The sequence below is a fragment of the Peromyscus maniculatus genome, chromosome X, assembly GCF_049852395.1.
Source record: "Peromyscus maniculatus bairdii isolate BWxNUB_F1_BW_parent chromosome X, HU_Pman_BW_mat_3.1, whole genome shotgun sequence".
In the NCBI taxonomy this organism is placed as follows: domain Eukaryota; kingdom Metazoa; phylum Chordata; class Mammalia; order Rodentia; family Cricetidae; genus Peromyscus; species Peromyscus maniculatus.
The window spans coordinates 140921002-140948846 of NC_134875.1; the positions used below are offsets into that span (position 1 = coordinate 140921002).

General features: G+C 41.1%; 2 protein-coding genes across 7 annotated transcripts in view; one reads left to right on the forward strand and one right to left on the reverse strand.

The window, feature by feature from the left end:
• Wnk3 (WNK lysine deficient protein kinase 3) overlaps positions 1–23124 on the forward strand; it is a 124441-nt gene extending 101317 nt beyond the window's left edge. For 5 of the 6 annotated variants that reach the window (XM_076562711.1, XM_076562712.1, XM_015987502.3 and 2 more), the window contains exons 21-23: positions 2731–2942; positions 17685–17887; positions 22715–23124. In XM_076562711.1, coding sequence (XP_076418826.1) covers positions 2731–2942; positions 17685–17887; positions 22715–23044 — 745 coding nt within the window. In that variant the 3' untranslated portion in view covers positions 23045–23124. The remainder of the gene's footprint in view (positions 1–2730; positions 2943–17684; positions 17888–22714) is intronic. The other variant, XM_076562713.1, reaches the window with a different exon arrangement.
• Positions 5839–15816, reverse strand: LOC143270929 (uncharacterized). The gene is made up of 3 exons (XM_076562287.1): positions 15620–15816; positions 7389–9567; positions 5839–7072 (listed from the first exon to the last, which is right to left on the reverse strand). Exons 1-2 carry the CDS (start codon positions 15814–15816, stop codon positions 8457–8459), a joined length of 1308 nt encoding a protein of 435 aa, XP_076418402.1. The 3' UTR covers positions 5839–7072; positions 7389–8456.
• Positions 23125–27845: the final 4721 nt, after the last annotated feature.

Sequence of the window (27845 nt, forward strand, 5' to 3'; positions counted from 1 at the left end):
TATAGCTGCCTGTGTTGGTTATGAGTAGTTGATTTTGGTTATAAAACATAGATTCTCAAAAAGGATCTTTTTATTCTGGGATTGGAGAGATGGCTCAGTGGTTAAGAGCACTTTCTGTTCTTCAGTTCCCAGCATACATATCAGGTGGCTTACAACTACCTGTAACTCCAACTCTAGGAGTTCTGATGGCCATATATTCATACAAACACACACATAAATAAAAACAAAAATCTTTTTAAAAAATCAAGCCAAAATAAGACTAGGTGTGGTGGCGCATGTCTTTAATCCCAGCACTTGGGATGCAGAGGCAGGTGGCTCTCTGTGAGTTCAAGGCCAGCCTATTGTACATAACAAATTCCAGGCCAGTTATAGCTCTGGTGCAGACCTAGTAACAAGACCTTTAGTTCTAAATGTGCCAGAGTTCTTACATAAGGCCAGGAAGGTGGGATTCTTTAGTTCTTGGTATCAGGATTCCTCAGCCCCTGGCAATGGCAAGTATTAGAGCTCCCAGGGTAGAATTTCTGAAACCCTCCCACTACGACTTGACAGCTCTCTGAAATTCTTCCAGTGACCAGGACCAGCAGTTTTTTCCCCCCCTCTGGGTTTTTATAGCCTTCAATCCTTTTCTGCTTCAGCTCTCTTTCCTTTCAACTTCCACTATCCCCTTAGTTCCTGCCTGGCCTCTCTCGAACTGTTGAGCTACCTCTACAGCTGGCAGGCAGTTGAACCTTGCTGATTTTGAAGCGCAGCCTGCTGACAAGCAAGCTCTCTTCTTCAGCTGTCAAGTAGCCAGCTGCCTTGTCACTTTGATAGTTCAGGCCTGGAGACTGTCAACTCTCATTTCCTCTGCTGGCTTCTTTGTGTTTACCAGCCCAGCCTCCACTGCTGAAGGTAGGCAAGACAAGACCACCCAGGAGAAGCAGGTTTGTATTGGGCCTAGTGTTGTTACAGCAGAGAAGACGGCACAGGACCTGCTTAGAAAGCCAGAGGAGTATTTGGACCAATCACAGCATATCTTTCATAGCACTGTCCCTTTAGCCACAGCCACAGCAGTCCCTCTGGTAGGCCACCAGAAGTTATTTCCCTTTGGCCTTGCAAGGGAGAGATGAAAATGTTTGCAGAGTCTTCTAGAGCTCTGCAAGGCTTTTGATAGCAAAAAGCTGAGTACACACTGTTTGGAACAGTCTTAGTTAAGGCTGCACCTCTAGGAACTAGAGCAATCAGCTGAGTTCATTTTGTAGTTTTCTCAAGGAGTCTGTGGGGTGTTCAAAACTGCTGGTGCTAGCGTAAGAGCGGTCCAGCTGGCTGACTGACAGTCTTTGTGCACAAAGCAACCAGGGCAGCAAGGAAGAGTCCAAGAGTTACTAGTTAGGGAGTCAAACTGCATAGTCCCATAGTAACTGGGCTTTTTTTTTAAATAGGAAAATGAACATCAGGAGGAGTTAGAATAGGAACGTTAATTTATCATTAATACTAATAGTAGCTACTTTAACTGATTTTAATAGTGTTTAAAACCTGCCCAGTGGCTAAGGGAATGAATACTTGTTCCATTCTTCTGTTTCATTACCCCTGGACTACATCCCTAGCACTTTAGTGTTCTTTTGACATTATGGTTTGTCTATAGTATTTTACCAGAGGATTGGTAGATACTATAGACCAATAATAGTAAGCTGAGCTTTTTTTTAACCTAAATTAGTTTGAATAATCTATAGATATGGGGGTTTGTATTTTAAAAGTTAAATTTTAAAAATAAAGGCCAGTTCTGGTGACACATGTTTGTAATCCCAGTACCCAGAAGGCAGAAGTAGGCAAATCTCTGTCTGCTCTATATAGTGAGTACCAGGCCAGCAAGGTTACATAGTGAGAACCTATCTCAAAAGAAGTGATACATAGGGTAATATTCAAATAACGTAATAAGAAAGCAAACCAAAAGACCCCTTGTACTTCTCATACTATACCTTATCTGTCAGAGGTACTCACTGTGAACTGTTTGGGATGTATCTTGCTGGTTCTTTTCCTGTACATATCCTTTTTTTGTTCTTTACAGTAATGAAGTAAAAAACAATCATGTTATTTTATAATTTTTTTACTTGAAAATGTTGTCTATAAATGTTTATATCTTTAAAAAAATCACTGCATGCAATTCCAGTGTATGAGTGTGTCCAAGTTTATTTAATCCTTTCTTGAGAGATATTTCAGTTTTCTCCATGTTTAATTATGTAAATGATGCTTATCTTTTTACACACAGAGATATTTCTGTGGGATACCATTAAAAGGTCTGTATTCTTAAAGCTTATAGATAATTGTTAAAATTGTGTTTGATATCAGTCTTAGTTGCTCATGCTTGTAATCCCAGCTCTTGGAAGGTAGACACTAACCTGGTGAGTTCCAGGCTAGCCAGTATTACTTAGTGAGGTCTTGTGTCAAAAAAAAAAAATTGATCTGGATGGTGGTGGCACACGCCTTTAATCCCAGCACTCGGGAGGTAGAGGCAGATGGATCTCTGTGAGTTCAAGGCCACTCTGGTCTATAGAGTGAATTCTAGGACAGTCAGGGCTGCACAGAGAAACCCTGTCTCAAACAACAACAACACCAACAAAAAATACTCTTCATTCCACCATTTTTAATATTAATGCTTTGTTAAGCTTTGTTTATACCATTACAAAGTTTCTGAGTTTGTCTTTATGACACCAAAGTTATTAAAATATTTTCTGCATAATTTTTATTCAGACACATTCAGGAGGTGGTCAATCTTCAAACACAGCAGAATAAAGAACTGCAGGAGCTATATGAACGCCTTCGAGCAACTAAAGATGGCAAAGTGAAGTCTTCAGAGACTCCTTTGCCACCTGCATCACCACGTCGGCCACGATCTTTCAAAAGTAAACTCCGAGGCCGCCCTCAGTCCTTGACACATTCCGACAATGTCCTTGTTGTAAAAGGTAAACCAGTCACAAATGTAATCATTTTAATTGTTGTGAAAGGTAAACCAATCAGAAACATAATTGCTTTTAAAAAAGGAATCAGATCTGGGCATAGTATAGCATGCCTGGAGTTGAAGCACTTCAGGAGACTGAAGCAAGAAGATGGTGACTTCAAATCTAGTCTGGGCTAAACAATGAGAACCTGTCTCAAGAGAAATAAAATCTGATCAAAGAACAGCAAAATTAGAAAAACAGCAGCAGTACAAGTTGCTTTTTATTAGGCTGAAATAATTTAATGATGTACACATTGATCTAAAATACTCCTGTCTTTTTTGTACTAAATGTTCTTTAGTGAAATAATGATGATTATCATTGACAGATTTTGGAGAATGAGTTTATTTGTTTTATGTTTTCATTTGGAAAACAAACAGGTGGAATTATAGTATATTCCCCTAAATAGTTTTTAAAATGCTCCAGTCAGTGAGAATTACTAGTCTTATATTTAGAGTTGGTTTAAAAGTTTGTTGATCATGCAGGTAAACTTTGAAATACTTCCATGTTGATCTTTATATATTACTTTATAAAGAGTTTATTTTTATTTTTTTTAAGATTTATTTATTTATTTATTATTTGTACAATGTTCTGTACTGCATGTATCCCTTCAGGCTAGAAGAGGGCACCAGATCTATTATGGATGGTTGTGTGCCACCATGTGGTTGCTGGGAATTGAACTCAGGACCTCTGGAAGAACAGCCAGTGCTCTTAACCTCTGAGCCACCTCTCATGGGTGATGGGAACTGAACTCTGGTCTTCTGTAGCATCAGCAAGTGCTCTCAACCACTGAGCCATCTCAGTGAAACGATGGAAAACTAGAAATGTGTGGAGTATATACCTATAGCCCCAGCACAGGGAGATTGAGGCAGGAAGTTGGTTGAGTTTGGGGCCAGCCTATATTGAACTATCGGATGATTCTGGTAAAAATAGAATTGAAGGGTAGACTAGGATTGAAGGCAGCTTTGGAGATTCAGTATCAGAAGTCATAAGACCTTCAGTCTGATGTTATTGCATTTACAGCTAGACTTCATTTTGGTCCCAAATGCCTTGCTTGTTTACATACTTGTTTTGTTCATTTGCTTAGAGATGAATTCTTCCTATGGTCCCAAGCCATTGGCTGGACTCAAATTATCCCTCTACCTCGGTATAGGAGAGGCACTCTTTGATATTCTTTTTCTGGTATACTGAAGATCGAAGCACAGGAGCCTTGCACATTCTAGGCAACTGCTCTATCAGTGAGCTAAACTGCTAGCTTACCCAAATGGCTTGTTTTGTTTTGATTTTTTGAGACAGGGTTTCTCTGTGTAGTTTGGTGCCTTTCCTGGGACTCACTTGGTAGCCCAGGCTGGCCTCGAACTCACAGAGATCCACCTGCCTCTGCCTCCCGAGTGCTGGGATTAAAGGCATGCGCCACCACCGCCCAGCATCCTAATGGCTTTTTTTATTTATGTTTTTTGCTGTGCCCAAACATGGCTTTCATATGATTTTTGCTTATTATTTCAATTATTTAAAGTGGATTATAGTGTCTTCCACCTGTTGTTGAGCTCTTCAATTCTATAAATTTTGTTTCATTTATTTTGGAACTCTACTGCATGTGTTTATGATTGTTGCATCTTTTGATATTATATATTTCTAATATGAATATAGGCAATCGTCTTTTGTTAGTTTACTACATATATGTTGCACACTTCCATTCTTTTAATGTATTTTTTTATTTTTTAATTAATTCATTTATTTTGTGTGTCTCTGTATATGTGCATGTGTGTGTCTGCATATGTACCGCAGCATGCATTTGGATGTCAGAAGACAAGTTGTAGGAGTTGTTCTAGAAATCAAATTCAAGTTGTCAGACTTGGCAGCAAGTGCCTTCACCTACCGAGCCATCTTCCCAGGCCTTTTATACTTTTAATCTGAACAGTATTTATTATGGACATCATTATATAGTTAGATCATGTTTCATCTACTCTGCCAGACTTTGACTTTTTCTTGGGTTATTTAAACCATGTCTATATAATTTAATTATAAACAAAGAAGCATTTCTACTTACCATTTTGCTATTTGTTTTTCATGTCTAATGACCTTTTTGTTGTTCTTCAATTCCTGCCTGCCTTCCTTTATGTTAAACATGTAATCTTAAAAGATTCATTCGGGGGTGGTGCATGTGCATATGTGTATGTGTGTGTGTGCTTTCCTTACCCCTCTGAGGCACCGTCCCTCCCTGAGCCTCAGGCTCTTATTTTCTTAGGTAGGCTGGAAACTAGCAAGCCTCCCTGATGCTGTTATCTTGCTTCCCCTATCATCTGGAATTATAGATGTTTGGATTGATGGCTTGTTAATGTGGGTGCTGGGGTATGAACTCTAGGCTTCATGATTGTGCAGTAAATGCTGAGCCATCCTTCCAGGCGCTAAATAGATTTTTTTTTTATAATGTTTAAATCCTGTTGTTGTTTCCTTTATTATGTTCTTTTTTTTTTAAGATTTATTTATTTATTATGTATACAGCATGTATGACTTCAGGCCAGAAGAGGGCACCAGATCTCATTACAGATGATTGTGAGCCACCATGTGGTTGCTGGGAATTGAACTCCGGACCTCTGGAAGAGCAGTCAGTGCTCTTAACCTCTGAGCCATCTCTCCAGCCCCCGTCCTTTATTATATTCTTTTAGTTATTTTCCTGTAGTAGCCATGGGGATTACAATTAGCTTCTTAGTTCAAGGCAATATAGTTCAGAATAATACTATCTTAATTTCAGTGGTATATACATTTTTTTCTTTCTTTGTACTATTATTATGAAAGACCCCCGGCTGAGATCTTCCTCCGGGAGAGACCCCAAACCCAAGGAACACACCAAAACCACAGATCAGATGCAAAAGCAAGAGGGTTTATTTAGACCAGGTACCTGGGGCGAAGTCTCTTGGAGGACTTGCGCGCTTTCTTAGGGCAAGGGGGACTTTTTATGGGATCCCAGGGGCAGAGGCGCGGTTACAGAAGCGAGAAGCATAGTTACAGGGTCCCTATTGGTTGTTTTAAAGAAGGCCAGGGTGAACTTGGGGTCGTATGTGTGTGGCTGATTTGGCCTTGCCCAGGCCAGCTGCTTATTCCTCAAGGCCAGGGGGCCAGCCATAAAATATCCTGATTCGACTCAACTGTCTTTCTCCCAAGGCCGCCGACCACAGTTATCTCTCTCAAGGCTGAATGGCTGGCCATAGCTATCTCTGTCAAGGCCGGGTGGCTGGCTACGGCTGTGAACTCCTGTTTTTCTGATTCCTTCAGAATGGCGTTTCTTAGGCTAAGTTATTGGGGGGGGGGAGCATTTCATTGGCCCAAAGCCCCATGTCCTCATAATGGAGCGGGGGTCTTTCATTCCCCCATTTTCTTTTGTACCAAATGGAATCTTTCATTTTAGGATGGAGAATAAGGGGTTAGCTCTATCTCTGACTGTCTGAGCCTCTGATATTGCTTGGTTAGGATCAAAGCCTGGGCAACAGAAACCCTATTTTTGATGAATTGTACCAATCTGTTGAGGATGTATGACCCAAACAATAAAATGAGCAGGAGGATGATTAGGGGGCCCATAATGGTGGAGACAAGGGTCGTAAACTATGGTGACCTTTGGAACCATTTTTTAAACTATCTCTGTTGAGCATGGCTACTTGGAGCTGTCTGAATTGGCCGGTCTCTATAAGGGCTGCAGTCCTGTATCTACCCCAGCAGCTATTCCGCCCATGGTAATTTTTTTTCCAGTAACAGGGCCAGCGTCAGGGAAACAGGCTCTCTGGTGATGTCCCTCCTAATGTCAGGAGGACTATTAGGGGGATCAAGGGGACCCCCGTGTGAGTCTTATCTTTAGTGGGTTTGGAGAGCGTTGAACTAGATGTCTCGGTGCCCTCAGCTTCGTCGGGTTCCTTGGCAGCCTTTACATGCGACGTGTGGACCCAAGCCGCTGTCCCGTCAACCTCGGCTCTAGGTTCCTGGATTGATGGCGTCGGACCCAGACAGAGTCCCCAATCTTGAATGGGTGAGGCATCACCGGGCGGTTCAGTTGCTCCCGGCAGGCAGGGGTTTCCACACCGTCTTTTGCATCAATTGGAGGGCTTGGAGGTGTGCCTCTAGGGTAGGGCTAGTGGCAAAAGAGGAGATATCAGGGTGAAGGAAATTTATAATTGGTGCAGGAGCCCCATACATGATCTCGAACGGGGTTAGGCCATGAGGCCCAGGAGTGTTCCGGGCTCGGTAAAGGGCTAGGGGGAGTAGGAGCACCCAATCTCTAGTGCCAGTTGCAAGCGTTAATTTGGTTAAAGTCTCCTTAATGGTTTTATTTGCACGTTTTACCTGTCCTGAGCTCTGGGGGCGGTATGCACAATGAAGTTTCCAATCGATCCCCAGTAGCCTGGCCACCTCCTGACTTACCTGGGAGACGAAGGCGGGCCCATTGTCTGACCCCAATATCTGGGGTATTCCATACCTGGGAAAGATGTCATCTAGGAGTTTTTTGGTTACCACGTTAGCGGTCTTTTTCTTGGTAGGCAAGGCCTCTGTCCATCTATGATGTAAGCTTGTCGCTCAGGGCTCCATTCCGCCCCCATTTTCTTTGTTAGTTCCTGGTCCTCCGGGCTTCCGCCATCCGGAGGGCCTGGGTCAGCGCGATCAGCTCTGCCTTTTGGGCCGATGTTCCAGGTGGCAGTGGTGAGGTCCAAACTATCTCCGATTCGGTGGTGACGGCTGCTCCGGCCCTCCGTTTTCCTTCTTGGAGGAAGCTGTTCCCATCCGTGTACCAGGCAGCAGGGTTGAGGGGTTGAGGGAGACAACTGGTCTGAACACCATTCGGTCTGGGGGCTGCTGGACCAGAGCTTTCACCGCATGGGAGGATAACACAGTTAATGGCTGTCCCAAAGTCAGTTTCCCTGCATCCTTGAGCAAAACAGCAATGGCGGCTACCACGCAGACAGGGGGCCATCCTGCAGCTACCGGGCTTCCATGGCCCCAGTCTCTGTACCAACATTTCTTTTGCAAAGCCTGAGTTTTCGTCCACGAACAGTTTAAAGGGCTAGGACTTGTAGGGGGGTCCCTTTGGGTCCTGTCCAGATGCCAGCTGAACCTTTTTCTCGGTGGTCCTTCGATACCTCCTGTTACCCGTGGCCCCCTGGACCAAAGCTGTGCGGTCACTGAGAGAGCCTCCGGTATGGGTCAGGACTGAATGTTGAGCCCCGGTGTCCACTAGGAAGGTCACTGGCTGCCCCCCAATCTTGAGAGTTATCTTAGGCTGGGGGGGGGGGGCGCTCCTGGCCTTGACCTCCCCAATCCTCCAGATTGAGGACCCTTGGCTTAGGTCTCCAAGACCCTTGAGGCTTTTTTTGATCAGTCACGAGCCCAATGTCCTCTCTGTTTACAGTAAGCACTTTGTCTTTGTCAAGCAGTGTCCTTTTTAAGTCTCCCGTCCTAACGTCCTAACTCCCTCTCTGACCTGTCCCTGAGACATTACAGTGGCCAGGACTTTTTTTTTTTTTTTTTTCTCTCCCTCCGTGTCTTTTTAAGTCTTTTTAAAAACGCGCTGCCGGCATCTCTTTCTGGTAACCTGAGCCGAATCGGTAGGGGGTCTAGAGCCCCTTGGAGACCCGCTAAGAGCAACTGGCGATAGAGACGTAGGTGTTCCCTACCTTCGCTGGTTTGTCCCGCCTTCCTCGTAGGCGACCCGGCAATTGGGGAGGAAGCAGGAACCTCATCCTCCGCTGTTTGGGGGCCGCGGCAGGAGCCGCCGGTCCCTCCGGCGCTGTCGGGGGGGCTGTAACACTCGGGGCGGGGTGACTCGGCGCCCACGGGTGATGCCGCCCCCGAGCCATCTTTTTTATACCTGGCCCTTTCAGCCGTCCCGGGCGCGCTGCGCGCTGTTAAGGTGGAAGTGCACTCGGCGGCTGTCGCCGGCCGGGGGCAGTCCCCCGCCGACCCCATCCCTGGCCCCGCCTGCGCGCCCCCGCCATCAGGGATGCTGAAGGCCGACTGTGCCGCTCGGCCGCCCGCCGCGCTACCCACCGCCCCTCCGAGTGAGCGGCTGCGGGGCGCTGTCGGGACCGAGGCCGCCGCCGGGCACCGGGGCCGCGAACCGGGCCGCCCGAGCGCCGTCCGCCCCGCCGCCGCCGCAGGCTCCCCGCCGCGCGGGTCCCGGCCTGCCGCGCCGGGGGCCGCCGCGCGCCGCCGTAGGGCAGGTCCGAGCCCGAGTAGGCGCGGGTGCGGCCGTTGGCGGCGGGGCCGCTCTGCTTGGCGCCCATGTCCGCGCCGCCCAGGGCCGCGAGCGAGCGAGCAAGCAAGCAAGCGAGGCGGGCTGGACGCAGCTCGCGGCTGGCGCTCAGGTGGCCGTGCGGACGCGGTCGCTGCCGGGCCGCCGCGACGGGCCGCTACCGTTCGCTGCCGCGCTCCGCGGCCTCCGCACCGCCTCCTCCCGGGCGGCCGCCGCCATCGCCGCCATCCTCCGGCTCCCCGGCGGCTCCTCCAGAGCGGCAGAACTTGGGGAGAGGAAACGACACGCTGGTGGAGGGGTCGGGAGGAACAGGGAGCGGGAGAGATCCGCCGATCCGGCTTCCTATGACTGTTTCTAGGAGGAGAACGGTTAAACAGAAAACAAAAAACGACAGACCAATACAAGTAAGACTAACACTCGCTGAGCGGCTTCGGTTCCAAACCGAAAGCAAAACCTCAGAAGGAGACTGCGAGGGTCCAGCCCCCTCTTCTCCAACCAACACAACGTATCCCTCGGATACGTGAGTGGCCCCAAAAAAACCGTGCCCCAGAGGGGACTTCAGACCGTGCCCCAGAGGGCACTACAGACCGTGCCTCAGAGGGCACTACAGACGAACCGTGGAACGTCTTCCAGGTTCCCAGTGGCGAAGTCCGGACCCGTCGGTCCCCCCTTTCAGATCCACTGACACAGACAGATTATCAGACGCAGGCGCGGAGACAAACAAACAACATTCAACATTCAGACAAACAGACAACACTCAGACAGGACAGGGATGACATAAACCAAGGCCGGCCGGCTTACCTCCTGATGGTGGGTCGGTGGTTCCAGGGAGGGGTCTCAATCCCCGTACGGGCCACCAAATGAAAGACCCCCGGCTGAGATCTTCCTCCGGGAGAGACCCCAAACCCAAGGAACACACCGAAACCACAGATCAGATGCAAAAGCAAGAGGGTTTATTTAGACCAGGTACCTGGGGCGAAGTCTCTTGGAGGACTTGCGCGCTTTCTTAGGGCAAGGGGGACTTTTTATGGGATCCCAGGGGCAGAGGCGCGGTTACAGAAGCGAGAAGCATAGTTACAGGGTCCCTATTGGTTGTTTTAAAGAAGGCCAGGGTGAACTTGGGGTCGTATGTGTGTGGCTGATTTGGCCTTGCCCAGGCCAGCTGCTTATTCCTCAAGGCCAGGGGGCCAGCCATAAAATATCCTGATTCGACTCAACTGTCTTTCTCCCAAGGCCGCCGACCACAGTTATCTCTCTCAAGGCTGAATGGCTGGCCATAGCTATCTCTGTCAAGGCCGGGTGGCTGGCTACGGCTGTGAACTCCTGTTTTTCTGATTCCTTCAGAATGGCGTTTCTTAGGCTAAGTTATTGGGGGGGGGGAGCATTTCATTGGCCCAAAGCCCCATGTCCTCATAATGGAGCGGGGGTCTTTCAATTATACACATTACATTTTACATATAATAAGCAAATCAACACATTTTATAATTATTGCTTTTTGTAGTCATCTTTGTAATCAGATGAGAGAATAAGATAGTTATAAACACAAAATACACTTATACTGAATATTATATTTACTAATGCAGTTCTTTGTTTCTTCACATATACTTTCACTGCATTTCCGACTTTTTCATCATAAAGGGCTTCACCTATTATTTTTTACAAGGCAGCTGTGTTAACAATTCATTTTAAGACTTTTTCTTTCTTTTTTTTTTGGGGGGGGGCGTTTGAAGACAGGGTTTCTCTATGTAGCTTTGGAGCCTGTCCTGGAACTCACTCTGTAGCCCTGGCTGGCCTTGAACTCACAGAGATCCACTTGGATCTGCCTCCCGAGTGCTGGGATTAAAGGCGTGCACCACCACCGCCCAGCGAGACTTTTTCTTTCTTTCTTTTTTTTTTTTCTTTCTTTCTTTCTTTCTTTTTTTTTTTTTTTTTTTTTGGTTTTCGAGACAGGGTTTCTCTGTGTAGCTTTGCACCTTTCCTGGAACTCACTTGGTAGCCCAGGCTGGCCTCGAACTCACAGAGATCCACCTGGCTCTGCCTCCCGAGTGCTGGGATTAAAGGCGTGCGCCGCCACCGCCCGGCTTAAGACTTTTTCTAAGAAATTTTTTTCCATATTTTTAATTTATAGGATTTGTTTCACAAAGCAGGTTATAGAAAAATGCCTTGGATTCAAGGGCTATTAAAAGGACCAATTATAATTAAATTATAATTGCTTTTCTCTTTGCCACAAAATATAACATAAAAAACATGTTCATGTTTTGCTTGGGCAATCAAAAAGAAATATTTTAGATTTCCAATTTATGTGTATCACTGCTTTGACAGCCTCCAGCTCCTAGAAACAGCTGTAACTCTTTATATTTTGTCTTTTGGTCCAGAGTTAAATGTCCTTGATTATTTACAACAGATAGAACACTATTATAACCAGAATTCTAAATTAATTAGCTAAAGTTCATCTGTAATAAAAATAGATAAATCCTTTTCTCCCATAAAGTTGATTTAAAAAAACTAATGAAACTTATAAAATTGAAATAAAGAGAAAAATATTTTACCCTAAGAATGGCTATTAATAAATTAATAAATAAAATTACGATGTAAGGATCCCCAAAATATTTTTTAAAAAGATCATTTTTGTAAAAGAGATCCCATCATCTTGACTCAAATTTTCAAGGACTTTGGGAAATAATGTAAAGCAATAGATTTCATTCTTATGAAGAGCAGAAATCAAAATCATGATGTATACTTATACCACCCCCTCTACAGCTCAGGGAATGTTATGGAAGAGGGGCTGGAAAAAGGGCCAAAAGATATGGTAAAGGGCTATAAAATACTATCCCCTAGACTTGATAACAACCATTGTAATCATTATCTCACAGAAACTGTAGTTACTATGTAGTTACTATCACCGGGACCATCCAAGTCCAGCCCTATCAATGATCAGTCAAGGGAGAAGGCCTCATGGGGCTCTTTACCTCTGAACTATTTGGCTATTGATATCATTTCTGAGAAAGAGTGAGTCACCAGCCTTTAGTTATGTACCCTCTGCTGTGTGTACTACCAGGTTCCAAGAGATAACCAAACCTCTGTTCATACAGATACTCTCCATTAATCTTGCTGAGTCACAGAACAAATAGATATGAATGTGAGATATTTGTAAAATTGTTTGACATCTTAAATTTAGAAATCTTATATTCAAGAAAGGCCTTACTCTACAAATGATTGGTTAAATGGAAATTTAGATTATGATGTATTCAGTCCTCAACATAACTAGTTATCAGGGGCTAGAGAAATGGCTCAGCAGTTAAGTGAACTTACTGCTCTTACAGGGACCCAAGTTCTGTTCCCAGCACCCATGTTAAGTGGCTCATGACTGCCTGTAATTCCAGCTCCTCAGGCATCTTTGCTCATACAGACACACACATACACATAATTTAAAATAATAAAAATAAACCTTGAAAAATAATGAGCTATCAAGATGAGCACTGAAAATATACATCTCTTTTTGAGTGTTTCCAAGAATTATCCATCTCCCCCTTTAATATCTTTTCACAACAAAAAATTTTTATTTTTGATTCCACACATTGTTAATGAACCTAAGTACATTTACTCATCACTGAAAGGAGCCCAGTGGACAAGTCGCTGAGGAAAGTAAAATGACTTATTTACTAGTGCCTGGGAAGAAAATTCATATGAATTCACTGTAAGTTTTAAGCTCCTTTTGTCCTTAAGCAAAAGGGGAAAGGGAGGTGAGATAGGAAAGAGTGATAGCTAAAAAGTTCAAGGCTCTCCTCCATTGTTTGGAATGGAATGGAATCACAAGGTCCAATCCAGATGCCCCTTTTATCCTTTAAATTCTTAGTTACTCTTATCTTAGTGTCTTCAGCCTTGAAAGGGCAGGAGAGCTACTGGGTAAGTTTGGGGCAAAACAACCTTGGACTGCCAGGCTAGCACAGGCATTCCTTAAACAACTGACAGAAATCTGACCCAAAGGTTAAGGTTGAAAGATGACAGATAAAAATATGAACACTTCTCAATATTGATTATTTTGATTTATTTTTCTCAGAATTTAAATGTCTTTTTCTGTGTGGAATCACTTCTTCATATAAGAATATAAGGATCCAGAGAAAAGTCAGTATAATAGCTCACCAATTATTTGTGCCATCACAGGATGGCCAATTTTTTTAATGAATATTATTTGGGTAATGTGAAATAAATTCATAGTTTATTCACTAAAAACAACAGCAACAACAAAATATGAACACTATTGAACTTTGTAGACCCAAGTGTAAAGCTAGTCCTTTCAGCAAAAGTGGGCTTCATGTCCCTAAAAAGGAAGTTAGATTATAATTTTTTTCTCAAATCTCAATCACATTTACATTTTTATTCATTTCTAATTTCATGCATAGAGCCAACTTTTTTTTTTTTTTTTTTTTTTTTTTTTAAAATTTATTTATTTATTATTATGTATACATTGTTCTGTCTATACATATCCCCACAGGCCAGAAGAGGGCACCAGATCTCATTACAGATGGTTGTGAGCCACCATGTGGTTGCTGGGAATTGAACTCAGGACCTTTGGAAGAGCAAGCAGTGCTCTTAACCTCTGAGCCATCTCTCCAGCCCGCATAGAGCCAACTTTATCTGCCTTTGAACTCTTAAAATTGATTAGTTGGTCCCCCAGAAATATCCTACTGTTTGATTGTCTTTAACTCTACTACATACACATTTCTTATAAGACACACTTCCTTTTTCTTCATAGGTTAAAATTCACCTTTAGGAAACTGGTATTCATTTCTCTAAATGATAAAAAGTTAATCTCCTTTGAGGAATTTGTAGCATAGTCTTATCTGGGGGGTCCTCTTCCTTTTTGAAGGTTGGTCTTCTTGCTTGATAGTTTTTCAGCATTTTGATGATATTTCATCATCTTCTTGCCATATATTTGCTTGTTTGCTTTTATTTCTTTAATTTGTAAATTTATTTTTATTTTTATTTTATGTATATGGGTGTTTTGCCTGCATGTATGTCTGTGTATCACATGCCTGCCTGGTGCCTACAGAGGCCAGAAGAAGGCATAAGATCCCCTGAAACTGGAGTTATAGACAGTTGTGAGTCATCATGTAGGTGCTTTGAATCAAACCCAGGTCCAGTGCTGTTCAGCACTGAGCCATCTCTTCAGCCTTTCTTCTTATATTTTTTTAGAAAAGGTTACTATATAGCTCAGGCTGGCTCTGAACTTGGAATATTCCTGCTTCAGCTTTCCCAATACTGATAGTAGAGGCATATACTACAATGCCTTGTTCTTCTTAAATTTTAATCATAAACAGAAATATTAGAAAAAAATTAAATAAGATGTGATTCTATGGTTTTGAACCTTGTTTAAATACATTCACATTCTACGCCTGACTCTGGAAGAACTTAAACATGATTGGTTACTTTGTCTGGGTCTAGTTTCTCCATTAAAAAATACTTTTACTGTATTACTTAGATTGTTTACATTTTTATCATTATATGATGATGCTGCCTCTTGCTCCTGCTCCTGTTTCTCTTCCTCCTGCATGACTTGAACCCATGGCCATACATGCTACACAAGCTGTGTAGTACTAAGGCACATCTCTAGCCCTATGGGTATTTTTTAATGTTTTTATTTATTTTTGAGAATTTTATAAATGTATAGAATGTTTTCCAATCATATTGACCCATTCCTTCCTCCCACTATTTCTAGATCCCCTCACATTCCTTTTCCAACTTAATGTTCTCTTTTTAAATAACCCAATAAGTGCTAGCCATGTGTGGGGCCATCCACTAAGAGCATTGTCAGCCTACCAAGAACTACACCACTAAAGAAAATTCACTTTCTAGAAACCACTAGTTGCCATCAGCTAGGCCTGGGAGTTTGAGTGCCTGTCTTAGTCAAAGTTCTACTGCTATAAAGAGACACCATGACCACAGTAAACGCTTATAAAGGAAAGCATTTAATTGAGGCTAGCTTAGAGTTCAGAGTTTTGGTTCATTATCATCAGGGCAGGAAGCATGGCGGTGTGCAGGTAGATAGGGTGCTGGAGAGTTAGTTGTGAGTGCTACATGTGGATCCACAGACAGCAGGAAGAGAGACACATTGGGCCTGGCTTGAGCGTTTGAAACCCCAAAGCCCAGCCACTTCCTCCAACAAAACTGTACCTAAGTCCAACAAGCTCATAAAGTCCTAATCCTTTCGAATAGTGCCACTCCCTGTGAGCCTATGGGGGCCATTTTCATTCAGACCACTACAGTGCCCCTCCCACATTTGTTCTGAAATGTTGACTAGTTTAATCTTTTATTGGTCTTGTGCAGTCAACCACAGCCAGCTATGAGTTTGTGAATGCAGTGATATTGTCATGTCTAAGACAGTTTGGCCCAGATCTTCTCCAACCTCTGGATCTTAGAATCTTTCTTTCCCTTCTTCTGCAATGTTCTGAGTCTTGAGCGGAGGTGTGTGACATAGATGTACCATTTATGGCTGGGCACTCCACAGATACTTACTCTCTCAATTTGACCAATTGAGCGTCTCTGTATTAACTGCCATCCACTACACAAAGATGCTTCCCTGATGAGGACTGAGGGCTGCATTAATCTATGGGTACAGCAGTAAATTATTAGGAGTTGTTTTAATACTATGTCCATTTAGAAAAATAATAGTAGTATGTTCACCCCTAGAACCTCTGAGCTCCCCATCCAGGTTTCTTGGATAGATTTACAGTAACAGCCATGAGTTTCCTCTTGTGGAAAAGACCTTAAATCTGAGCAGAAAGTGGTTGGTTTCTCCTATAACATTTATTTCACTACTATACTTGCCAGACCAGTCCTTATTGTACTTTGCAGGGGTCACAGCTGGGTAAAACTCTTGATGACTATTATCCCTCAGCAACCTGCTGTACTATGAAAACTAGCCAGCAGGAAATAAGCTTCCAAGTCAGTACCAGCTTGATTTCTCCAAGTCCTGTGACCAAAGTGTGTGGTGTCTTCAGCAATAGGGCATCACCATTATGTTCTACTGGACAAGCGAAAGCAATGGTAATAGGTTGTATTGATTTGAAAGGTAACTTAATTTAAACTCTTTTTTTTTTTTTTTGGATTTTCGAGACAGGGTTTCTCTGTAATTTAAACTCTTACATGTGTATGTGCATATGGAAGTTTATGACAGTAGTTTCCTAAAGCCTTTTCAAACATCCTCATTGTAGTTCTTCCCTCCACTAACCCTCTCATTTCCCTGTTCTCCCATTCCCCTCCTCATTTTCTCACATAACCCTCTTCTTTATCTGTCCTATTAGGTCTTTCTTCTCCCTAGTGGCCCCTTTTTAATTTCCTGGCTTCTATAAGCACATGTGAGTCTTTTGTAACTCCTCCAAATATCTGCTCAAGGAAGCATATAAAAAGACTAAAGTTATACTAATTTTTTTGGAGAGCCTATTTATCATACATGACTTACACCATTTAATTTGATGTCCAAGCTCTAAGAAACTTTTGAGTATTGAGGAGTTATTTAGTGATTACACTAGCATAACAGCTTTAAATTGGCAGTCTCAAGTCAACTATAATTTATGGTTACCCTTATCTTGTATATATGTTGCTCAAAGAAGAGTTAGTTATCTTGAACTAGGAAATGGCTCAGTAGGCAAAGGAACTTGCCACCAAGCCTGATAACCTGAGTTGATTCCTGGGAACCCACATGGTGGAAGGAGATAGCTCACTTTTTTTTTTTTTTTTTTTTTTTGGTTTTTCGAGACAGGATTTCTCTGTGTAGCTTTGCGCCTTTCCTGGAACTCACTTGGTAGCCCAGGCTGGCCTCGAACTCACAGAGATCCGCCTGGCTCTGCCTCCCGAGTGCTGGGATTAAAGACATGCTATGGTGGTATTCTATTTGTACTGAAATGTGATTTTAATTGTATGTTAATAAATAAAGTTGCCCAGGGCTATTAGAGCCATAGAAAGAGCGTGGCGGTGGTGGCGCACACCTTTAATCCCATAGATCTCTGTGTGTTCAGGGATACAGCCACCATTGGAGACATACGCCTTTAAGACCTAGAGGGCTGTACTTACAGGCAGTGACAAGGCAGTCATGTGTTTGGGTTTACAACCAATGAGAAGGCAGAACAGAAAGACTATTTAAAGACATACACACAGGAAATAGCTCTTTTTCGGGAAGCTAGGAGCACCGCAGGAGGAAGGGTAAGATTTTAGCTCTGAGCTCTGACCTCTCAGCTTTCTCTTTTACATTGGTTCTGTGTTTCTTATTTAATAAGACGGTTGGTTACATCTACAGACATGCGCCACCACCGCCTGGCTGATAGCTCACTTTTGCAGGCTGTCCTGTGACACAAACACATACACGCACGCACGCACGTACACACACATTAAAAAAGTTAAGAACAGGAGTGTTATCTACTTACCAGTTGCAATTCCTTTACATGGTTTTCTTGTTTTGTTTTTTCTTGTAGATGCCCTATGTGTGGAGAGTAATACAGTGTCATGCCAGCAATCTCCAGCCAGTAAAAAGGGGATGTTCACAGATGATTTACATAAGCTGGTGGATGATTGGACAAAGGAAACAGTAGGGCATTTTCCTAGTAAGCCAAGTTTAAACCAACTCAAACAAAGCCAACAAAAATTAGAGACAGAAAACTGGAACAAGGTATATGAAGTAAGTCACTTGTCCTCTGTCCTCCTTATAAAAATTAAAAGCTGTAACAATTGATTTAGACTATGATTATAGGTACTGCTCAAAAATGGTATGATATTGAGACTTTGATCCTTATCTAGATTTATCATGTCTTTGAGCAAATTATCTTTTAGACTAGAAGTTGCCAAATTTTTATGAAGGGACCAATTAGTAAACATTTTAGGCTTTCCAAGCCACAGGGTTACAGGAATCACCTTGCTTATAATGCAAAAGCAGTCTAAGAAAATAAGTAGGCAAATGGTTGTGGCTCTGTTCTATTACCACTTGATTTATGGACTGGTCCTCCCTTGAAGCCCCTCCCATTCATAGGAGTTCTTAGTTTCCCTTAACAAATCAGTTTGCTGTGCTCAAAAAACAAACAAACATGACTTATGAAAAGAGGTGGTGGACCAACATTTGCTGGCTCTAGTTTTACACTATTCTCTCTCTAAAAATATAAAATACTCAAAAGGAATTCACATGGAAAGAGGGGTTAATCTGATAGTACAAGAAGAATTAAGTGTTGAGGGAAAGGTGTCCTATGCTACACATCAATGTTCTTAAACCCAATAAGGTATCTGAACTATCTTTGTTTAGTTCATTAAAAATAATTTAGCTCAGTGGTAGAGTGCTTGCCTAGTAAGCACAAAGCCATGGGTTCAGTCCTCAGCTCTGGGAAAGAAATTAAGGCTGTGGAAGGTGAAATATTATGAGGTCTGTTGAGTTTATAGAAAAGATGCCAGTTATTACACGTGGCATACAAGATAAGATGTACATATAAGTGGTATGTGGGAGTCCACAGTGTATTCTGGAGTGGGAATAAGATAGATTATTTGGGGCTGGAGAGATGGCTTAGAGGTTAAGAGCACTGGCTGCTCTTCCAGAGGTCCTAAGTTCAATTCCCAGCAACCACATGGTGGCTCACAACCATCTAGAGTGGGATCTAATGCCTTCTTCTGGCATAAAGGCATACATGAAGATAAAGCACTCAGTCATACATAAAATAAATGAATCTTTGAAAAAAATATAGATTATTCAACAGAATATATAGAATAATATAATTTAGGCAAAATTATATGTTAGACATATGTTTATGAATATATAAATATGAAAATCACTGAACAGTGTGCTGGATGGTGGAATTTGGATCTTATTTTACCTTGTACTTTTTTGTGTTCAAATTTTTTAAATAAGTAATATTTTTTCAAAGCAAGCAAACCTGTTAAAATGTTAAGTGTTAGATTTTCAGCCCTTGTAATTGGAGGATATCTCTGAGTATATTATTCTTGTGTGTATACTTGATAATAGATATAGTCATTGAATATAGTTAAGTAAAAAACATATGAAAAGAGTTTCATTGAACTGAGTTTGTAGCTTAGTGGTAGAGCATTTGCCTCACAAGGAAAAAGCCCTGGATCTGGTACCTTGTACTATACTATGAGGGAAAAGGTAGAAAAATGACAACTTTTCTTTAAACAGGACATGATGATGCACATCTGTTGTCCCAGCACTCAGGAGGCTGAGACAAAAGTATCCTTAGTTGATACATAGTAAAAAAAAAAATCTATTGTTAATGTTGGGTGAAACTATCAAAACTTGGCTTCCTCAAATAGTGAACACTATATCCACTTGGGAGATGTATGTATTTGTCTTGTTCCTGGTACCAGTTGATGCTCAGATAATATTACTGTAAAATCTGAGATCCTTTAGATGCATTTCAAGACAGAAATGCATTTGTTCTGCCAGTGAGAGATTCTGAGTGCTGTATGCAGGAGGTTTTGTCGACTAGTTGGATGGTGGTTTATTGAGTATAAAAGAGGGTGTTTGCAAGAAGAGTGAGCAGAAAATTATGTGTAAATAAAAGTGGTAAAGATCTTTTAACAGAGTTGGGTCCCGATGTCAGCTAGTCGTTTACTAGTTGTATGACTTCATGTCTTTTTGCCTCAGAGTTCTTGTATTTGCAATGTGGATAATCCTCACAGGATTACTGTGAAGATTAAGTTAGCTAGCACCAATAAAATTACACCTTCACAGGGGTTACTTATATATGGTCACAGTTTTGTGTTTTAGATCTGTTTAGTTATATATTTGTATAGATAGTCAACTAATATTCTTGCATGGTACTGTCCTGTAGCCCTACTTAGACATTTTTGTTTGCATAATCATGTATCAAGCCCCTTATTGTATACCAAGTGCTCTGCTAGACATAAGTTTAGTGAGTAAAAGCAAATGAAGGCATTAAATCAGTATTAAATTGCAATTATACTAGGAATTACAAATAAAGTATAGGGGGATACCATGTAGTAAGGGAAATGTGATCTACTAAAAAAGGTCAATGAGGGCTAGCCAGATGGCCCAGTGGGTAAAGGCACTTGTCACCCTGCCTGACTACCTGAGTTCAGTTCCCAGAACCCACATGGTAGGAGCAAACTGACTCCCACAAGTTGCTCTCTGACCTCCACATGCAATTGTAAGTAGTTAAGGAAAGCTTTCCTGATAAAGGGATAATCGACTGAGATCTAGAGAGTAGAAGTTAATAGCATATGCAAAAGCCTGATGTGAGGAAAGAAACATGGAAGGACTGAGAGTAAGCCAGTCTGGCTGAAGCAGAGAGAGCAAAGAGTGGTGAACAGTGAATATAAGGAGTGGATGGGGTCTCAAATGTGGTAATGGTGAGGAGTGGTGTATTTATTTTAAGAAAGATGGACAGTTATGATGCCCCAGGTCTTTCATAGGATCACATTTGAATTATTGTTTCTTTTGAGAACAGCAATGACTGAAGCAAGAAGACAGAATTTGGTGGGATTAGTGTTCTCTGAGCAGTAGGAGTTAGTTACACTAGTCTAGTTGATGAGAAGTTGATTTGAACAGAAGTGAACAGATTCCAAGGAATGTTTAAGAGAGAATAGACAAGATTTGGTAAATTGAATGACTGTATGACTTGGTTGGTAGTGGCTGCTGATCACTGAAATGGCATACATGAACAGATAATGGGTTTTGGAAGGGGAGGATTGCCTGTTTGGGCATTTGAATCAGAGATATCTTAGGAATATTCAAGAGTAGACTTATAACCTCTCTAATTCAGTCTTTAAAAAAACAAACCATTATTTTTAAAACAATACTACTCATTACGTAACCTAACCAATGAAAAAAGTACAAATTTTAAAATAGCACTTTCAAATCCCACCACCAGGAAATGGTTGTCATCAACTTCAGGTAAATGTTAGACATCAGATCATTTTCTATATGAATACATAGATGCATAGAAATAAGATTATTGAAATGTGATCATAGTATATTGCTGTTTTGAATCAGAAACATTAAATTTAATTTTACTTAACAGAAAGAAATACTGTTGAGATTGCTGAACTTTAAATAAAATATTTTGTAACTCAATATATATTGCCATTCATTTTCAGGTCAAACTAAAAACTTTTAACTTACATTGAAACTTTCTAACAAAAGTTTAATTGAAAGTTTAGTTTTAGCTTGGTAATTCAGGATTTGAGGCTGCTAAGAGAATTATTTACATTATTGGAATTATTATTCCTATGTGTATTATAAATATATTATAAATCTCTATACATATGTTTAATCACAACATAACCTGTTAAGAATAGCCAGGCAAGAAGGAATATTTCTTTTCAGTACTGCCCAAAACACAATTGTCTGTTTTCAGTTTAAATTTGGAAGAATAGGGGGCTGTGAAGATAGCTTAACCAGAAAACTACTTACCGTGCAAGTATGAGGACCTGAATTTAGTTCTTAGAGCCCATGTGTAAAAGCTGGGTGTGTGGTACATGCATAATTCTCTCACTGGCGAGGCAGAGACAGGTGAAGCCTTGGGGATTGATAGCTAGCCAGCATTGCCTACTTAGTGAGCTTCAGCCAATGAGAGAGTCTGTCTCCAAAAACAAGTTGGGAAGCACCTGAGGAACCACACCCCAAGTGGACCTCTTGCCTGCATTTGCATATAAGGCTGCATGCACATATATATGCAAGAATAAAAGTAAATGTATAAGAATATGACAGAAGGCCTAGAGAAATGAGTCAGTCGTTCACAGCATTGGCTGCTCTTTCAGAAGATGGATTTGATTCCCAACACCCACATGGCTGCTCACTTCTGTCTGTTAATTCCAGTCCCAGGGGATCCAATGCCCTCTTTTGGCCTCCATGGGTACTGCATGCACATGTTACACATATATGCAGGCAAAACACCCATATAAGCAAAATAAAATAAAAATAACAGAAGTTTCATATTTCAAGATAATGAGAAGGGGGAAATGAAGGGGAGATGTCTATTGAACATCTGCTATACGTCAGGTCCCCTTGTTACACTAATTGTATTCCTCTGTATCCAGAGGATCATATAAGTAAGATGGGCTATTTTCATCTATACCTACAGTGTAAAAGCACATTCATGGCTGGAAAAATGAAGTAAAAGCAAAAGAATAGTACTAGCATGAGTCAAGTAGGGACTAAAGTGTGAACAGGGAGTTAATATGGGCCTTAGAGTTATGTGGAACAGTGTTAAGTCCCTGCCTCATTCTTAAGTTGTTTGGTGGTATTGGGCTACTTACCAATTTTATTTTCTGTTTCCTTATCTGAAAATGCCTATACTGCAAGACAGGGCCGTTAGAAACATGAGCTACGGTAAAAAAATGTTACCATTGCATAACTCACAGAAAGATGCTCTACTCGTTGTAGTAGTAGATGTAGTGAGCCTAAAAGAATAGGAATATAGACTGATAAAAGAATATGCCAAATAAACTGATCTTTTGTTTTTATGTTTGTTTTTGTTTTTGTTAGAGTACTCCATCTACTATGGGCTACACATCAACATGGATTGCTTCTCATTCCCAAATTCGTGGAGCTGTCCCAACTCCCTTGCCTCAAGGACTCCCACTCCCTCCATTTCCTGGGCCATTACCATCATATGGAATGCCCCATGTTTGTCAGTATAATGCTGTGGGGCCCACGGGGTATCCAGTACAGTGGGTAGGAATTTCGGGAACAGCACAGCAGTCTGTTGTGGTTCCTACCCAATCTGGGGGACTCTTCCAGCCCGGGATGAATTTGCAGGCATTTCCAGCTCCACCAATGCAGAATCCACCATCAATCCCTCCTGGTCCTAAATGAATCCAAATAGATGCTGATGTAAGGGGAGAGGACTTTCAGAACACCTATAATACTAAACTTTGTTCTTGAGTTCTGCCATATTTTCTCTCATTTGAGTCTACTTTCAACTGTGTTTTTTGTTGTTCCAGTGTGATATTTGATACAGCTCATCTTTCTGTAGTAATGTGCAGTTTGCACATAGAATACTGCACACAGAAATGTTTTTTCACTTCAAATCCTATCCTCTTTGATACTTGATTTTTAAAAAATACTGTTCAGAATGCTTTAATAAGCTCAGCTTGAGTGTTACCATTTCCAGGACACTTTCATGTGTTGCTGAGAAGCTCTCACCCCACTTTTTTATGCTGCTACCAGCAGTTGTATGATACTTTTCTTTAAAGTGTGTAAAAACTATGTAGATTGGTTCTCCCCAAATGTGGATGAGGTAAGACCCTCCAGTAGCCAGTCTTGTGGGATTTGTCACAACTGTCTTTTGTTTACTTTTCACAGAAGGCAGTAACTGGCTGCAGAAGATGTTTTGATGTATAAATTTAGTATACTTTTGTCAAGCAGTACAGAACATGAACGTTTTGAATGTGATTTTCTTCCCGTCATCACAGCAGTAGGAGTGAGGGCTTGTTTTAAGTGAGGCGGAGGGAAAGGAAAAAACAGAACTGTAACAGTTCCTTGAGCCTACAGCTACTAGAGCTGCTTTTGGGTTCCAGTAATAACCCAAAGCAGCTATTTTTTCTCATGTGCACACTGCATTGGTTTTGAGCATCTGAGAGGCACTGGCTTGGCTTGCATTCTTTTGCTAAGTATTGCAGCTGATGTGAATCTCACTTGGGGATAATCCTTGTAATCCTAAACAAGGAGATTCAGGTTAACACTTGTTAATCCATTCTTCTAAAGTGAAATGTACTTGACACATTAGGGTTTGTAGCTTTTGAGACTTTTACATAAAACACTGGCTTTACAGGGTTCTAAGAAATGTAGGATACATACTATCCTGCAGTGAAATAGTACACCCTAGGATGATATTATTTAAATTGCCTTTAACCTTTTTTGATGACAGTTTTTTGGTTGTTATAATTTCTTACTAATATCTATAGTCTTAGACCATTTTAGATCGTAGATGCGTTTGTCGGCCTCTTGAAAATTTGAGAGATTTCACTGTCAAGTTGCACTTTACTGGGTTTTATCCAGTTTTAGGAGGAAGGGAGGCAGTGTCAAAATGTATGCCTTTGGTTTTTAGGAAGGTTAACTTCAGTAATCTTAAAGGCTCATCACAGGGTTACCTAATTTTCAGTCTGTGAAACCCAAATAGAACTTTTACATGGTATTTATCAACTCCTAAGAATACATATTCAAATGACTTCACATTCACTGAAGCTTTGAAAGTCATTTCTAATACATATTTTCCTTTTTAGGAATTCTCTTGGTAATCATTCCAAATTATGCTCAGTGTTTCTGTTAACATACTTTCCTCCATATTCCTCAAAAACTTACCCCATGGGCTTGCCAGGAAGTTAGAAAAACTTTTTTTTTTAAATTTCATACAGTATACTTTGTGAAAGTCAGTACCTCTTTTAAAAGTTGTCTTACATTACTTACCTAAAGATCCCATCCACCATCACATTTTTGTCACTGTTACTGGAGGCATTCTGTGGATTGCTACTGGTAAGAGCCACAATTTCTTTTCCTAGACATCCTTTTTTGGATGAGTCCAGATCCTATGCCCAAACTCCTGAAATTGCTTCTATGGTATTGCTCTGCAAGTTGAAATGATTTGTAGGATATTCATGTAGTGCAGTTAACTTGCATTGCAGTGTTTTCCACATGTACAAAAACAATGCTCCTAAAGCCCATAGTTCCTTAAAACTGTCTGTTCCATTAACAGTTGGTTTTGTATAATTACATTGAGATAAACAAGGTATAAGGGGAAATACTACAGGTTTTAAGACTGAATCTTCTCTACTAGCAATCATTTTACACAGTGTAACCCAGGATGAAGAAAGCTCCCCAGATGACATGGACAATCCCATTTACTAGTGGCTGCTCTACATAGTATGTTCTGTGTTTTGTTAAACATCTCAGTTTTACATATAATTCATCGTTCTTGTTTGCCTGCAGATGTTTGCAGTGCCTTGTAATACTTAAAATCTTTTCAGGTTTTGCTGGAAAGAGAAGTCATCTTCTAAAGTTTGAAGATGGGGAATAGGGTACTGCTGTCTCCATGCTGACTGCAGTATCTAGGTTAACATATATGTTACATATACATTATGTATGTGTAATGTGTAGAAGTTAAAGCATACAGAAAAAAGGGAGTGTGCAGAAATGAAGAAAACAATATTATTCACTTTGCTGTGGGTTTTTCTTTACTTTTTCTCATTACTTTTTGATTTGATTCAACTTATAGTCACTTTGATTGTAAATATTGGTTAGTTTTCTAGATGGGGATTTTGTATTATTTCATAATTTTGCTAAGTCATAGAATAGTGCTGTTTCCATCCTTGCCTGAAGTCCTTTTTCTCTCCCATAAATAATGAATCAGATAATGCTCAGAAGTGTCCCTTTTTTTAAACAAAGAGCCTAGTGCATATAATGGGCCTTCTGTTCATTTCTAGAAAGCACGCAAACCTATCCTTTCCATTTTTTTCCTTATAATCAACATAAAGATTGTGCTTAACCACTATCTTTTGAAGTTTCCTTGGGAGATAGTCTGTATGTCCAGCCGCTCTGTTTACTTCTCCAAGTGCACATCTGATGAGCAGCAGTGTGTCTTCATGTATGGCAACATGAGCACTTCACCATCAAGCACTGCTGCTGTGTCTGTGAAGTTGGGTATAACATCCTAAGACTGTGAAACCAATACTGGTGTATTCAGTGCTGATAACCCTTCATATACCAGAAGCAGTCTTGAATCTCAAGTAATTTGCTGTAGCTTAACAAATATCCCTGCATTTTCATCTCTTCCTTGCTTAATATCAAGCATAAGTTCTAATAGTTTGACAGGAAAACTAACTGTGAAAGTTTAAAAGGCACTTCTGCTGTGATTTTTTTGGTTGAGTGTAGAGTGCTTTTCTAAGGTTATAAAGTGGGATGTTATCATCTGAAACCCCAGATTTAATTGCAGTCCAGTTACTTTTGTTTATCTACCTCGTTTTCCAGTACTGTTTTAGGTGCACAAGTAAATGTTGCCTGTGAAACTTGCTTTTTTGCCTTGATTCTTTATGTTGTTTAGATTCTCAATCTGGCTTGCCTTTTTCGTCCTAGCACTCACCAGGCATGTGAGATGAGAGGAACCATCATTCTGCCACCAGTCTGTGTTTAAGCGATGAGAACCATACGCCTATGTGTAATAAAGTTAGGGGATTGGGGAATGGAAAGCAAAGAGAGAAATCAAATTGGTGGCAATATAAGACTTAGTGGTGGGAGTTAGTTTTCAATAAACAAATGGCTCAAATGTACTGAAGTGAGATAGTCCTGGTGCCTGTAACTTCACATGTACTGGCCATGCTTTCTCATCTCGGTTTCTAAAGGGCTATGAGTTGAAATTGCTTTAACTACCACAGTGAAATACTTGACGACCTAGCCAGTGACCCATCGTCAAAATATTGCCTGGTATTTACAGTGACAGTTTGTTATCTTAAAATGGCAGAATGCATTTCATTTGAATCATAGTTGGTAGTAAGGGTTTAGATAATTGCTTATCTAATCTCCGTAGTTTATGGAATTCACTCTCTTTGCTGTATTTTCTAAGCATTGAAAATAATACATTTCCTTTCCCCCTTAAAAAAAACCCAGCAAATATTTGTAACTGGATATTCCTTGTTTCACATGTTTACCATGTAACACTACATTTTTAATATTAGTAAATACTATATTTCAGTCATCGTTTATAAATGCATTCCTGAGGTATATTTGCCATCCATTTGTGATTCAGTTACCTCATATTCTGTTTGATTAAGAAAAATCTGAGCCTTCTGAGGTGGTATGCAAGCCATTTTCTTGAATAGATTGTTTGGTTGCTTTTTTAATCTGTAGTTTATCAGGGATTTATTTTCTCTCCCTTTATTTAGAAGATGTAATAGAAAGGTATGTATATATAACAAAGGCTTTTGATTTGATAACTATAATTCTAGGGTTAAAATTTAAAGATCTAATCCAGATTATAAAATGAAAACACTTAAACATAGTAAACATTTCTTTTAAGTAAAATTAGTATGCAATTTGTGTGGAGCCATACTCTCAGACTACCCTGGAAACAATCTCTTTTTGTGTGTATGAAGGATGAATTCAAATATTGATCAGGGATCTTGACAGCTAACATGTGAATGAGCCCAAAATAGTAACCAGGTTGAAGTTCTTTTCCACTGAGATGGTTGAAAGAGTGTACAGATCAACAGCTCCGATTCCGGAAGGTTTTCTCTGAAGTGAAACAACACAGACTACTACAAAGCTAAAAGTCAGGCAAGAGGGCAGGGAAGGACTAAGCTCTGAAGGGACAGTGCTCTAAAATGCTCACTTGTCACTTCTCTAGCTTTTTACATTGCATTTCTTTCCACTATAATTTAAGGTTTAAGGTTGAGATTTGTAGTCCAGGACCCTCAGCAGATACAGTGGATAGAGTGACTGATCAGAAAGTGCAGTTGAAGGTCTGTCATGCTCAATCACTTAAAGCTATAATTTGTTTAATATGAATATTAAGCATGTAGACCTAACGCAGCATGGGAGCCACTCAGGAAGTTTATGCAATTAAACTTTCATGCATAATTTACCATGAAGTATGTAGAATTTCAGCCAATTCTCAATACTTAAC